Source organism: Rhinatrema bivittatum, chromosome 18, assembly GCF_901001135.1.
Source record: "Rhinatrema bivittatum chromosome 18, aRhiBiv1.1, whole genome shotgun sequence".
NCBI lineage: Eukaryota > Metazoa > Chordata > Amphibia > Gymnophiona > Rhinatrematidae > Rhinatrema > Rhinatrema bivittatum.
This window is the reverse complement of record NC_042632.1, coordinates 17,225,470-17,238,645: the sequence shown is the minus strand read 5'-3', so window position 1 is coordinate 17,238,645 and position 13,176 is coordinate 17,225,470. Positions and strand designations below refer to the sequence as shown.

Here is a 13,176-nt window from a genome sequence, read left to right as displayed (position 1 = left end):
CATTTAAAGAAGATTTTTGAGTTCTTGGAATTTGTAGTAGTTTTTGTTCCCGGAATACCCCAGATTAGTCCAGAGACCCACCTATTGGGAATGGAGAGTCTTCTCATACTGATGATTTGTATATAAAGCAGAGTTGTTGGGAGATTCAAACTTGTTCCCTTTTGGTTTCTTGGAACAAATTTCCATTGGTTGCCAATTCACCTTCCTCCTGCTTGTCATGGGAGTATGGGTTCAAGATTCTTAGATTTGGTTTAATAGTTATCATCTTGGCTTGGGTACAGGTCCATACTGAGGGACTGCAGGTGGCACACTTGGTTATATGGCAGTGTCAGTAAAACTTTCTCTGTCTCCATCTGCTGGGAGAGAGGCAAAGCCCAGGAGTCTGGACTGATCTGTGGTATTCCAGGAATGAAAATTAGCAGATAAGAACCAATTTTCCTTTATATTTGATTCAAGGCTTTCATTCAAACCCCACATACACCAAGTTCTTATGAAAGTATATTTTAAATGATGAAGCTCAGTCATTTTAAACATATTTTGGAATCTGCTGGTTTTAGAGTTGTGGTTCAGGCATTTGTCCGTACAAAATTAGACTGTTGTAACTCCTATGTTGGCGTACCTTCCACTACAGTCAGGGCTTTACAGGTCTTAGTAAATTCAGCAGCTTGCATTGTCATGAATGGATATAGATGGGACCATGTAACTCCGTTGTTACATGAGCGTCATTGGTTGCCAGTAAAGCAGAGAGTGCAATTCAAAATTCTACTATTCATTTTTAAAACCCTGTGTATGAATGGTCCCTCCTGTTTAGTGGATCTGATAACTTTACACAATCCCTCTTGTGTACTGTGCTCCCTAACTAAGAACTTCCTAAAAATGCCTTCAGCTAATTTCACTAAACTTATGGTTACAAGAAATTGATTGGGTTGTTTTTTTTTCTAAGAGCCCTGATTTGTAGAATGCATTGCTTGCTTTTTTAAGAGCCTCTGATGATACTTTATTCTTCTGCAAGCACCTAAAAACTTTTCTATTTCAAGCAGCTTTCAGCAGCCATCCTTCTTGAGTCAGTAAACATTGTGCCTGTGTCAGCCTGGATACCCTATTATATGATATTATGTTTTGTTTTATATATGATTTTTCTGTGTTTTAACATTTAGTTTTTAATGCTTATATAATTTTAATTTCATGTGTTCTTTATTTCTATAATCCGCTCGGCATGAATTTTCAATGTGAGCGGAATATAAAAGATTTTAAATAATAAATATGACTGATATAAACTCCTGGTCTCCATAGTCATCCATGCACGCTGTTTCTCCCATAGATTTAAAAAAGAGCAGAAATCCCTTAAATCTTCTCTGCACAGTGCTGCCTAGCCTCCTTCAGTATTTGGGATGTACATGCAGCTAGCCGCAATTATACCGAGCATTTCTCTTATGCTCTCCCCACAGAGCCTTCAAGAGGAGAGAAAGAAGCCCACAAAAGCCATGATCAACATCAACAGGAGCCTGCACGAGATCTTTGGAGATGCTGTGAGGGTCGCCTTCCCAGAACTGGAAAACCCTCCGCTAGCAGTCACATTGAGCCAGCAGCCAAAGTTTGGAGATTACCAGTGTAACAGTGCCATGAGCATAGCACAGGTAGATTACTGGGGGGAGAACAAGAGGAGGGTGCGCTGAGCAAGAGAGCTCTGGAGCAAGGTCTATGTTATGACATCAATAGAGAATTTGCCAAAGAATTTACTTTATGCCACACACAACTTTTAAATGTTTTTGTTTTACTTTTTCATTATAAAAAAGCCCATAGTTTTCCTTTAATAAAGAGAAATAAAGAAATTGAAAATTATTCTGAATCAAAAGGTATCTTCTGTACAGAGTAGTTCAGCATTTTTAAAGACTGAGAGAGAAGCTAGCAGAGGTAGGCATGTTGAACAGACATACCACAAGCCGATGCAATATCGGGTGCAAGGTCAGCGCGCTGCTGAACGCGCAGTTGGATGCGCGTTTTGGACACGCTAGACCTACGCCCCATGCAATACCAGGATTAGCACGTCCAAAATGTGCGTCAAAACCAGCGTGTAGCTAATAGCACTCATCACATGTCTATGAGTGTTGATGAGGCTATTAGCTAGTATGCCTGATGTAAAAAGTTACCACACGCTGGATGCACACGTTTTTAAGCTCAAAAATTAATGCCAGCCCCGGAGCGAGCGTTAAGCTTTGAGGTGCCCCAAACCATGCACAGAAAATCAGAAAATGCCGCTTTTCTGTGCGTTTCTGTGGTTCCTCCAACTTAATATCATCACGATACTTAGGCAGGAAGCAGTGGCTTATCCTGGTTTATGGACTTTTTCCTCCAGGAACTTGTCCAAACCCTTTTTAAATCCAGCTATGCTGACTGCTAGCACAATATCCTCTGGCAACAAATTCTACAGCTTAATTGTGCACCAAGTGAAAAAATACTCTCTGATTTGTTTTAAATGTGTTATCTATTAGCTTCATGGAGTGACACCTAGTCCTAGTTATAATTTGAAAAAGGTAAAAAACTTCCCTATTCACCTGTTCCATCCCACTCAAGATTTTATAGACCTCTATCAGATCTCTCAGCCATTTCTCTTCGAGTATGAAGAGCCTTAACTTCCTTACTCTTTCCTCATAAGGGAGTCGTTGCTTCCCCTTTACTGTTTTGGCTACCCTTTTCTGTAGTTTTTCTAGTTCCACTGTGTATTAATGTATTTCACATAAAAAAGCAAGTATACTGCTAAATACAATAAAACAGCCATAAAATGATCCAGTTTTAGGAATATAAGCAGATGGTGGCTTTGATTGAAGGAATAGCCTATTTGATTATAAGGATAATAGACATTTTTGTGCCTTTTTATTGTATTGTGCTTAGTAGTAACACATGTTTTTAGTGTGGACTGCTTTAATACATATTCAACTTTGGCGACTCTTCTTTGGTGAGTTGTTATATGTTTATTTTGGTTGACTCAGTTGCACCCTATTAAATAGCTGATATAAAAATGTTTTGCTCCACATGATTTAATTAGCAATTAGATTGGGCTCCTTATACAATAAAGAGGTTCTAGTCACAGTTTGATGCCTCTTGCCACAGAACCTGCCCTGGAGCTTCCATATAAATCTACTGCCCTTGATCATGGGCAGTGACTAATGTGTCCTTGAATGCTACTAATCTGTCCTTGTGTGTACAGTATTGTCTTAGAGGATTCTGGAAAATGGCCACTGCGGTAAATGTATGCATTGACTGCCAGACGTAGAAGGGTTCATTTGCTGCGTTTGGTCTCCCTGTGGCAGTAGCAGTAAATGGTCCCTGTCACTAGGTGGCTTGAGTGCTTAGGGCTGGGGTGTAATCATCTGTCTGCTTACCTTGCAGATCCTCAAAGCACAGAACAATAAGGTGAATCCCAGGGAAATTGCTGATAAAATTGCCAGAAACATTCCTGATAATGATTACATCGAGAAAGTAGACATTGCTGGTCCTGGTACGATAATCAATATTTATATTTTTATTAATTCTAATCTTTCCAGAACTGAGACTTCCAGTTGCAAAAGAGAACTTTTTTTCAGTGACCCTCTCCTTTCCCTTGCATGCCAGAAGCACACATCAGAAGCGGCAGGGGCTGCTGAAGTTTTGCCCTCATGTTCCTCTTTCTTAGAACCAACAAGCAGTCTCTCTCTCACACACACACCACCTCTCTGACAAGTCTCTCTCTCTCACACATGCATACCAGTCACCTCCCTGACCAGTCTCTTATACATGCACACCGGTCACCTCCCTGACCAGTCTCTCTCTCTCACACATGCACACCGGTCACTTCCATGACCAGTCTCTCTCACACATGTACACCGGTAATCTTTCTGATTAGTCTCTTTCTCAGATGCACACCAATCATTTCCCTGACCAGTCTGTCACATGCACACCGGTCATCTCCCTGACCATTCTGTCTGTCTCTCACACATCAATCACCTCCCTAACCACTCTTTCCCTCTCACTAGTGTTTGTTTCCTGACTAGTGTCTCACAGTTACCTTCCTCACCAGTCTCCTCCCTCACAATCTCTCTCTCACACATGCACAGCAGTCACCTCCATGACCAGTCTCTCTCACACAGTCACCTCCTTCACCAGTCTCTCTCACACTTAAACACACACCAGTCACTTCCCTGATCAGTTTCTCACTCACACATTGCTCTCTTTCTCTCACTTCCACACACACACAGGCTCTCTCATACACACACATGCTCAAAGTTGCACACATTCTCACTCTCTCTCACTTACACACACACACACACTGGCTCACTCTCAATTCCACTCACTTTCTCCCCCAGCCCCCACGACCTAAGAAATAATCCTAAAAGCTGTGGGGACTAACGCTGCTGTCTCCCATTGCAGATTGTCAGCTGCTTTTCTCTGGGCCTGTGCTGCTTCTCGGGTCAAAGCTGCTGCTACTTTTGAATGCAGCATGGCCCTTTCTTTTTCCCATGCGCCCTGTTGAGCATCACTTCCTCTTCCAGGCCACAGGTGGTGGGAAGAAGAAAAGGCCATGCTGCAATTGCCAACTCCCACTGATGGTGCCGTTCTCATCTGGGCTGAGCATACTGGCAGCCCGGGCGGCAATGGCAGCAATTAAAGGATGTCTGCAGTCTCTCGCTGGGATGAAAGGCGGGGAAGGGAAGTGCAGCTGAACCAGCAGGAGTGCTCAACACACCTGCCGGTGCTTGGCGACAGACCAGTTGAGAATTGCTGCTCTAGCACTTGTCTTTTTGTCCCATTACATTTAGTAGGCGCTGTTTGCAACTCCAGGTGCACGATAATCACCACAACCTTTAAGCATCAATTTCTCTTTTAATTTACATTTCCGTGGCCCCATTTTTTTGTGGGAAATGATCAGATGAGACTGAGGACCCAAAACTCAAATTACTAGATTGCCCCCCACCCCCAAAGTCACAGAAAATAGCCATTTCCCACCTTACTAACAGTAACCAATGCACAAATACTAGCAAATTATATATATGGATCATTTTTAAAAATTAAATCCGCCTTGCTAGTCCTCCGGGTCTGTGGATCTTCTCCAGCAGACCTGGCTCTGTAGCGTGGAAAAGATCATTTTAAGAGAACTGGCCAGTGTTAGTGAAGGGCTCCGCAGACTTGGTTCACTGTGAATCGGCAGTGTGGGCTTACCCAGTGAGTGAATGCCAGAAGAAATGAGTAGGGAAACAGAGACATTTGGCAAGACTTAGTGCTTCGTCTCTGATTCGTGTCATGATTCAAATAGTGCTGGTCTGCAAAATGTGCCCCCTGGGACTGGGGTGTCGGTTTAAGACCCTTTTTTTGATTTGTGGGTAGCATCTAAGGAGAACCCCACGTGACAGTAGATGTGATCCATTGCCCACTTCTGTCTGTGACTCCTGGGATGTCCTGTGTGCCTGGTGCTTCACTCTGAGATACCCATAGTACAGCTTCATGCAGCAGTACTAGATGATTTCTACATCCTTTGTTTTGTTTCTAGTTCTCCTTTTTGTCCAGATATATTTTACATTTATATTTTAAGTCTCTCTTCCCTCAGTTCACCTTTCAGCTGTACATGCAATATTCCTATTTTATATGTATTGGGGGCACTGATAAGAATCAACATGGAAGCATCCCGATTTAGATTCATAAGTGGGAAGGTAGCTAGGCACGAGAAGCATTGGTTTTACCTCAGGAGTGAAATGCGAAGGAATGGGAAGGGGTTTCTCTTGTTTCTGACTGAAGCGTCCCCTCCCCCTTATTGTACTGTTGCTCATTTGTTTGCCCAAGCCCTGAGACAGTTGAACTTATTTATTTATTTTATTTATTTAACAGCTTTTATATACCATTGTTAAGTGGGACCATCACAACGGTCTACCTCACATCTGTATAAATCTATATGTATGTGTACTCAATGCTTTGTTACTCTGTGTAATCCACCTTGAGCCTACCTTTAGAAAAAGGCAGAATATTAAATGCTTATCAATACAATTACAACAAGTGAATCATTTGTTCTTTGTTTGTTTTTTTCCTGGACTAAAGGCTTTATTAATATCAGCTTGAAGAAGGATTTCGTAGCCAAACAACTGAGCAGACTCCTGGTGAATGGCGTGCAGCCTCCTGCGGTTGGAAAGCAAAAGAAGGTACCGTGATGGGCATGGGCTGAAGGACTTTCATATTGGGCAAAATAGGACAGTGCACGCTATCACCCAAAATCCTTTAACACCCCTTGCTTCCTTATCTTATCATGACGTGCGACTGCGATCAAGCACAGTATGGAGGGCAGTAGCACTCAAGAGAGAATAATTTTCCAAGATGCTACGCAACATTTGAATGTACCATTCAGTAATGCTGTAAAAAAAAAGTTATGCCAGTATAAATCCATGGAGAAAAAAGCATTTTACTAATCTTCTAGCTAGTGTACTTATGCCTGTGACCTTCACAGGCCAAAGGAAGCACCACCAGAAGGAATGGAAAGTAAAATGCTTATACTGAAGAGATTGTTGAAATCACTAGTAAATGAATGACCCTTCATATTAGTGTTCTAAATGAAATCCGTGAAAATAGAACATATTTTTCATTTGATTATATAGCTATGTTACACTTGTCTTCCATATCACCATCTGGGTAGATGGCACTTTAAAATCATCTTTAGAGATTAGGGCATTTCCTCTAAAAACATATTTTGTGTTTTCAGTAGTTCCTATTATTTATTAAAAATACTTCTGTTCCACCTATAATAACTTTGTTAAGCTAAGCGGATTACAAAATCAACATAAAACAATGTTAAGACAAGCAAAAAGAAAAATAAAATATTAAAATTAGAAAACACTTCAGTAAATAAGACTGCTTTAACATACTTCCAAATATTTTAACGTCTGATAAATCCTGCAATTCATCAGACAAATCATTCCAAAGGGTAACACCCCAATTGACAGCACTTGAAATCTAGTATCTTGATAATGAATTTCCGTCATAGGAGGCAACTCTAGCAGTTTCCTAGAAGCTGAATGTAACATTCTAGATGGAACATATTCATTAAATAAATTGGTTAAATATTTTGGGGCAACACCATTAATTAATTTAAACATGAGGGTCAGGATTTTAAACGACCATCTGTTCCACTGGCATCGAATGAAGCTACAATAATAACGGTGTAACATGCTCTCGTCGAGAGGCGTTCAAAACCAACCTGGCTGCAGAGTTCTGCAAAAGCTGTAAAGCTCTTAACCTATTCCTAGGAATCCCCAAATAAAATGAATTGCCACAGTCCAGAGTAGTCAGACTAAAAGCATGGACTAATGTACGAAAATCTGTTTGCTCAATGAGGGGCATAATGTGTCTAACTTGAAATAGCCTGAAGAAATAATACTATTAATTTGTTTTTTAAATTTTAGCAACAGATGCAAATAAAACCCCAAACTGCAAACATGATCAGCAAAATTGATATTTCCTAGCATGTAGCCAGATGGACTCAGGACCAATGGGTTTTATGCTCGATAAACCCTCGATACACCCCTGCAGTGACCTCAGCCCTTCAGTATCTCTCCATCTCCTAGCAGATGTGGACTTGCTTTCCCTATGCGGATCGCAGTACCCTTTAGAAGAAGAAATTTTTACTTTTAAATTGGAGAAAGATTGAGCCTCGCTCTCCTGCAGTGATACCTAAAGGTTCCTCCCACATTTGAGAATCCAGAGGTGGTTTCCAAGATCCCTCAGAGGTGTGTCTTGGTCCGGTGGCCGGTTCCCGGCATGGACTGTGCTGCTGAAGCAGCTGAAAGGCAGCGGGTGCAGGAAGCAAAGCGTGGTGGTGACGGCCAAAGCCCTCTCCTCCTCGCAGCTGAAGACTGCTCACCCTGTGGTTCCCTGATATTCGCTAGTTAGCCTTTTCCCAGTTTGGGTACTTTTCTCTCAAAGGATCAAGCAAGTACTGTTAATTTGTTCGGGTTTATAGAAAAAAAAAAAAGAATTGGCTCTGTTTTAATTTTTCAGGAGACAGCACTGTCTCCATGCTCTTGCGGGGCTTAGGGGGCTATGCCCCTTGTGTTGGACATAGCCTAGGCCCGTTCCCGGTGATCCTATTGGGAGTGAAACTGGTAGTCCAGTCACTCCCCCCTCACCTGGCTGCCTTTTCTTTCTTCAGGGAAGTTCCTTCCCCGACAGTGCTCTCAGGGAATCTATATTCTCCCGCATCCAAATTTATGAAGTAAAAAAAAAAAATCACAAGCTGGTCTATTTTCACTTTTGGGGGCCGGCAGCCAGGGTGGTGTTGAAAGAGGAGTGTGCAGGGTTCGGTCCTCTGCCTCCGCTCCTCCCGGCAGCAAAGGTCAGTTATCAGCTGTTTTTTTTCCTTCGTATTGCAGCTCCTCTTCAGCGAGAATGCCACGATCACAATGCTGCCTGGCTTGTGGTGAGCCCTTGACGTGTATTTAGCGCCAGGGGCTCTGTTCTTCATGTTTGCCGGGGGGTGAAGGTCCCTCCCTGGTGTGGTCAAATCAAGCCCGGGGTCACTCCTCACAGCGTGTGGCCAGGCCGTTTCCAGGTCGACAAACCGCAGGAACGGTGGCCATCTTGGGGGTTTCAGCAGCTCCCGATTTGGAGCTGCTCAGCGCAGAAGATCCAAATTTTTTGGGGTCTCCCCCCTCCCCCCCTCCGGCAAGTCTAGGCCACGTTTTTCGTCAGAATTTGTGCTTCTCATGCACAAATCCTATTTGGCCAGCTTGCAGGAGGAGGATCCCTCACCAGGTCCCCTACCGGGCAAAAGTCCGCAGCTGGCCCCCCGCTCGCCCCTGCGGCTCCGGATGCGCAGGGGTCTGTCCAGGTGCGGGTGGTCGCAGGGGGCCCCCCCTTTTCTGGACCCTCCGGTGCCTCTGGGGACCCCCGATCCGAATCTGGACTTGGCGGAGACGCTCCTCCCCCTCCGGAAGGGCATCCCAGGGTTCTCCGTTTATTTCAGAAAGAAGAGTTGGAACCCATTATTCCTTTTGTCCTTCAGGAGTTAGGGATTGAGGGGCCCCCGGCAGATACTCTTACGGCCGTGCTGCCAAAACACATGGACCCAGTCCTGGCGGGACTCAGGGCTCCAGCTTGTGCTTTTCCTTTTCACCCTATGCACAAATTGCTACTCCTCCAGGAATGGGAAGCTCCCGAGGCGGGGCTCCGCGTCTGGAGAGCCATGGACAAACTTTATCTGCTCCTGGAGGACTGCTTGGAAATGCTGAAAATTCCCACAGTGGATTCTTCAGTCTCCGCTGTTACTAAGCACACCACCATTCCGATGGTGGGTGCTAAGGCCTTGAAGGATGTACAGGATCGCAAGCTCGAATTCCACCTTAAGCGTACCTTTGAGGTGCTGGCTTTGGGGGTCCGGCCGACTATTTGCAGCAGTCTCATGCAGCGGGCAGGCCTTAGGTGGGTTCAACAATTACTCGGCACCCAGGACCTCCCGTCCACAGAGGCCAAGCAGGCTGAACGGTTGGAAAGCGTCATTGGGTATGAGGAGGATGCTCTGTACAATCTTCTTCGCGTCCAGGCGAGGACCTTAAGCAGCTCATTAATTCCTTGGGTGAAAACAAGGTTCATAAGCTGCCTGAGGACCGACCGAAACAATCCCGAGCGTTTGTACCTTCCCATTCCCGGTTTCGGGGCCAACGTAGATATGCGACTCGAGGGCATGGTGCTTCTTCTAGGGGTTACCCTTCCAGGTCTTAATCTTGGTCTCAGCCCTTTCGAGGTCGCCGGCCCTTCCGCGAGGGGGTCTCTCAGCGTACCACCCCGAAGCCCGCTTCCCAATGAGATTCGGTCAACCCATTCCTCTGTTCCCAATCTAGGGGGTCGTCTCTCCCTATTTTTTGAGGAATGGGTCAAGATCACTTCTCCAGATTATCCGAGACGCTTACGCTTTAGAATTTTCTCGAGACTTGCCGGACCTCTATGTAGTCTCTCCTTGCGGACGTCTGAAGCGGGATGCGGTGGCCCAAAACCTTACAAGGCTCCAGCAGCTGGGCGCCATTGTCCCAGTTCCAGCGGAAGAGCTTGGCGCCGGCCAGTATTCCATCTACTTCATAGTACCAAAGAAGGAAGATTCCTTTCGCCCGATCTTGGACCTCAAAAGGGTCAACCAGGCCCTCAAGTTGCCCCATTTTCATATGGAGACCCTGAGGGCGGTCATAGCAGCTGTTCATCCCGGAGAATACCTGGCTTCTCTCGACCTAACGGAGGCGTACTTACACATCCCGATTCGCCCCGAACACCAGAAGTACCTTCGCTTCCATGTTCTCGGCCAGCATTTTCAGTTCCGGGCACTGCCCTTCGGTCTCGCCACCGCGCCGCGCACCTTCACCAAGGTTATCGTGGTGGTGGCGGCTGCTCTCCGCTGGGAAGGAATCTTGGTCCATCCTTATCTGGACGAATGGCTCATGAGGGCCAAGTTGGAGATTCTCTACCGGCAGGCGGTCGACCAGGTTCTTGCTCTTCTTACCTCTCTCGGGTGGATAGTCAACTTCCCCAAAAGCCATCTACAGCCTTCCCAGGTGTTGGAATTTCTGGGGGCCCGCTTCGATGCTCGGCAAGGTGTTCCTGCCGCATGCTTGGGCATTCAAGCTTATCGACCAGGTGCGCAACTTTATCTCGCTCCCGCTCCTGACGGCGTGGGACTACCTCTAGGTCCTGGGGACTATGGCCTCCACCATCGACCTAGTCCCCTGGGCTTTTGCGCATATGCGACCGTTACAGAGAGCTTTGCTATCCCGCTGGCAGCCAGTGTCAGAACAGTTTCAATTTGTGCTTCCGCTTTCGGCCTCTACCATTGCCAACATACAGTGGTGGCTCTCGCTTCTGCATCTTCTGAGGGGAATGCCTCTTCAGACTCCATAGTGGATCATCATCACTACGGATGCCAGTCTCTCTGGCTGGGGAGCAGTCTGCCAGTCTCTGACCACGCAGGGATATTGGTCCCCAGTTCAATCCCACTGGCACATGAATCGGCTGGAAGCCCGGGCGGTTCACCTGGCTCTACAGGAGTTTCTACCTCTGCTCCGAGGCAAGGCGGTGAGGGTCTTCTCAGACAACTCCACTACGGTAGCTTATATCAACCGGCAGGGGAGCATTTGGAGTCACCTAGTGGCCCTGGAAGCCAGCCGGCTCCTTGCCTGGGCAGAGCGTCACCTGGATTACCTGGCGGCCTCCCACATAGCGGGCAAGGAGAATGTGCAAGCTGATTTCCTCAGTCGCCAGCGTCTCGATCCAGGAGAGTGGGAGCTCTCGGATGAAGCCATGGAATTGATCATCAGCAGGTGGGGTCCCCCACGCCTGGACCTCATGGTGACTTTGAGCAGCTCCAAAGCCAACAGGTTCTTCAGCCATTGGAGGGAGCACTGTTCAGAGGGAGTGGATGCCCTCGCTCTCCCTTGGCCCTCGAATGCCCTCCTCTACGTGTTTCCTCTGTGGCCTCTCGTGGGAAAAGTTCTACAAAGAATAGAACTTCACGAGGGGCCGGTCATCCTGGTAGCACCCGAATGGTCCCGCAGGCCGTGGTTCGCGGATTTGGTCAACCTGGCGTCGGACAGGCCTCTTCGTCTCGGTCATCTCCCTCATCTGCTTCGGCAGGGTCCCGTATTTTTCGACCAGGCGGATCGCTTCTGTCTAACGGCCTGGCTTTTGAATGGAGACGTCTGAGGCATAAAGGCTATAAGGAGGAGGTGATTACCACTCTTCTCCGGGTGCGGAAGCCATCTACTTCTTTGGCTTATGTTCACGTTTGGAAAGTCTTTGAGAATGTCTGTTCGGAATCGGGTGACTCGGTGCGCTCGGCACTGGTCTCCGTGGTTCTTTCCTTTCTTCAGAATGGCCTTTCCAAGGGGCTGTCCTTCAATTCGTTGCGCGTCCAAGTGTTTGCTCTCTGTTCTCTTTTCGGTCGCGTGAAAGGGCACACCTTAGCATCTCATCCAGACATGGTTAGGTTCTTGAAGGGCGCCAAACATTTGAGACCGCCCGTCTGTCCCACAAGTCCATCCTGGAATCTCAATTTAGTCCTCCGGGCTCTCTGTGTGGCTCCATTCAAACCTCTCCGTCGGGCTACTCTAAAGGATCTTACGCTTAAGGCGGTTTTCTTAGTTTCTATTTGTTCCGCTCGACGGATTTCGGAGATTCAAGCTCTGTCCTGTCGGGAGCCCTTTCTGCGTTTTTCTGATGCGGGAGTCTCTCTCAAGATGTTCCTTCATTTTTGCCGAAGGTTGTTTCTTCTTTTCATGTTAGTCAGTTCAGTGGAGCTCCCGCATTCTCTCCGGAGGACGTCGCGGGTCCCTCTGGGGGCGATCTTCGCCGGCTTGATATGAAACGCGTGCTACTCCGCTACCTTCAAGTCACCAATGAGTTTTGAATCTCCGATCATCTGGAGTGGTCCAAATAGGGGCAAACAGGCTTCCAAAACTACTATTGCTCGGTGGTTGAAGGAAGCAATTTCCTCAGCATATCTTTGCCAAGGACGGACAGTTCCTGAGGGCTTGAAGGCTCACTCTTTGCGTTCTCAGGCTACTTTGTGGGCGGAGAGTCTCTCGGTCTCTCCGCAAGAAATCTGCAGGGCCGCTACATAGTCATCCCTGCATACTTTTGTTTGACATTACCGTCTAGATGTGCACGCACCGGTTTTTGGTTCTTTTGGGCAGCAGGTGCTTCAAGCGGGACTATCTCTGTCCCACCCGGTTTAGGGAAGCTTTGGTACATCCCACGGTCTGGACTGATCCGGGTACGTACAGGGAAAGGAAAATTAGTTCTTACCTGTTAATTTTCATTCCTGTAGTACCACGGATCAGTCCAGACGTCCTTCCCTGGTTCCTTTCCTTTTCTGCTGTCCGCTCGAAGCTTTTCCTACAGGTCTCTGGATGAATATCACCTATCATTATCTTACAGACACCGAAAGCATCTGTATTGATGACCAAGGATATGCAAGAGCGCTTTTCTACAAAGTCCATTCTTTGTTGATAATTGTTTCATTTGTTACTCATTTGAGTCTTGTTTACTTGCTTGATCTCTTGTCTGGGTTATCTTAGTTCTTATCTGCTTTGACAGTGGTTATACTGAAGGGCTGCAGGGTAGGCTCTGTCCTGATATAGGATACCCTTTTCAGTTTTAGTCTGTCTCCAACTGCTGGAC

General features: G+C 46.4%; 1 protein-coding gene across 1 annotated transcript in view; it reads left to right on the top strand.

Annotated features, from left to right (window-relative positions):
- Positions 1-13,176, top strand: part of RARS (arginyl-tRNA synthetase) — a 113,158-nt gene that overhangs the window by 52,063 nt on the left and 47,919 nt on the right. Inside the window, exons 3-5 of the mRNA XM_029583732.1 lie at positions 1,449-1,637; positions 3,391-3,499; positions 6,067-6,167. Coding sequence (XP_029439592.1) covers positions 1,449-1,637; positions 3,391-3,499; positions 6,067-6,167 — 399 coding nt within the window. The remainder of the gene's footprint in view (positions 1-1,448; positions 1,638-3,390; positions 3,500-6,066; positions 6,168-13,176) is intronic.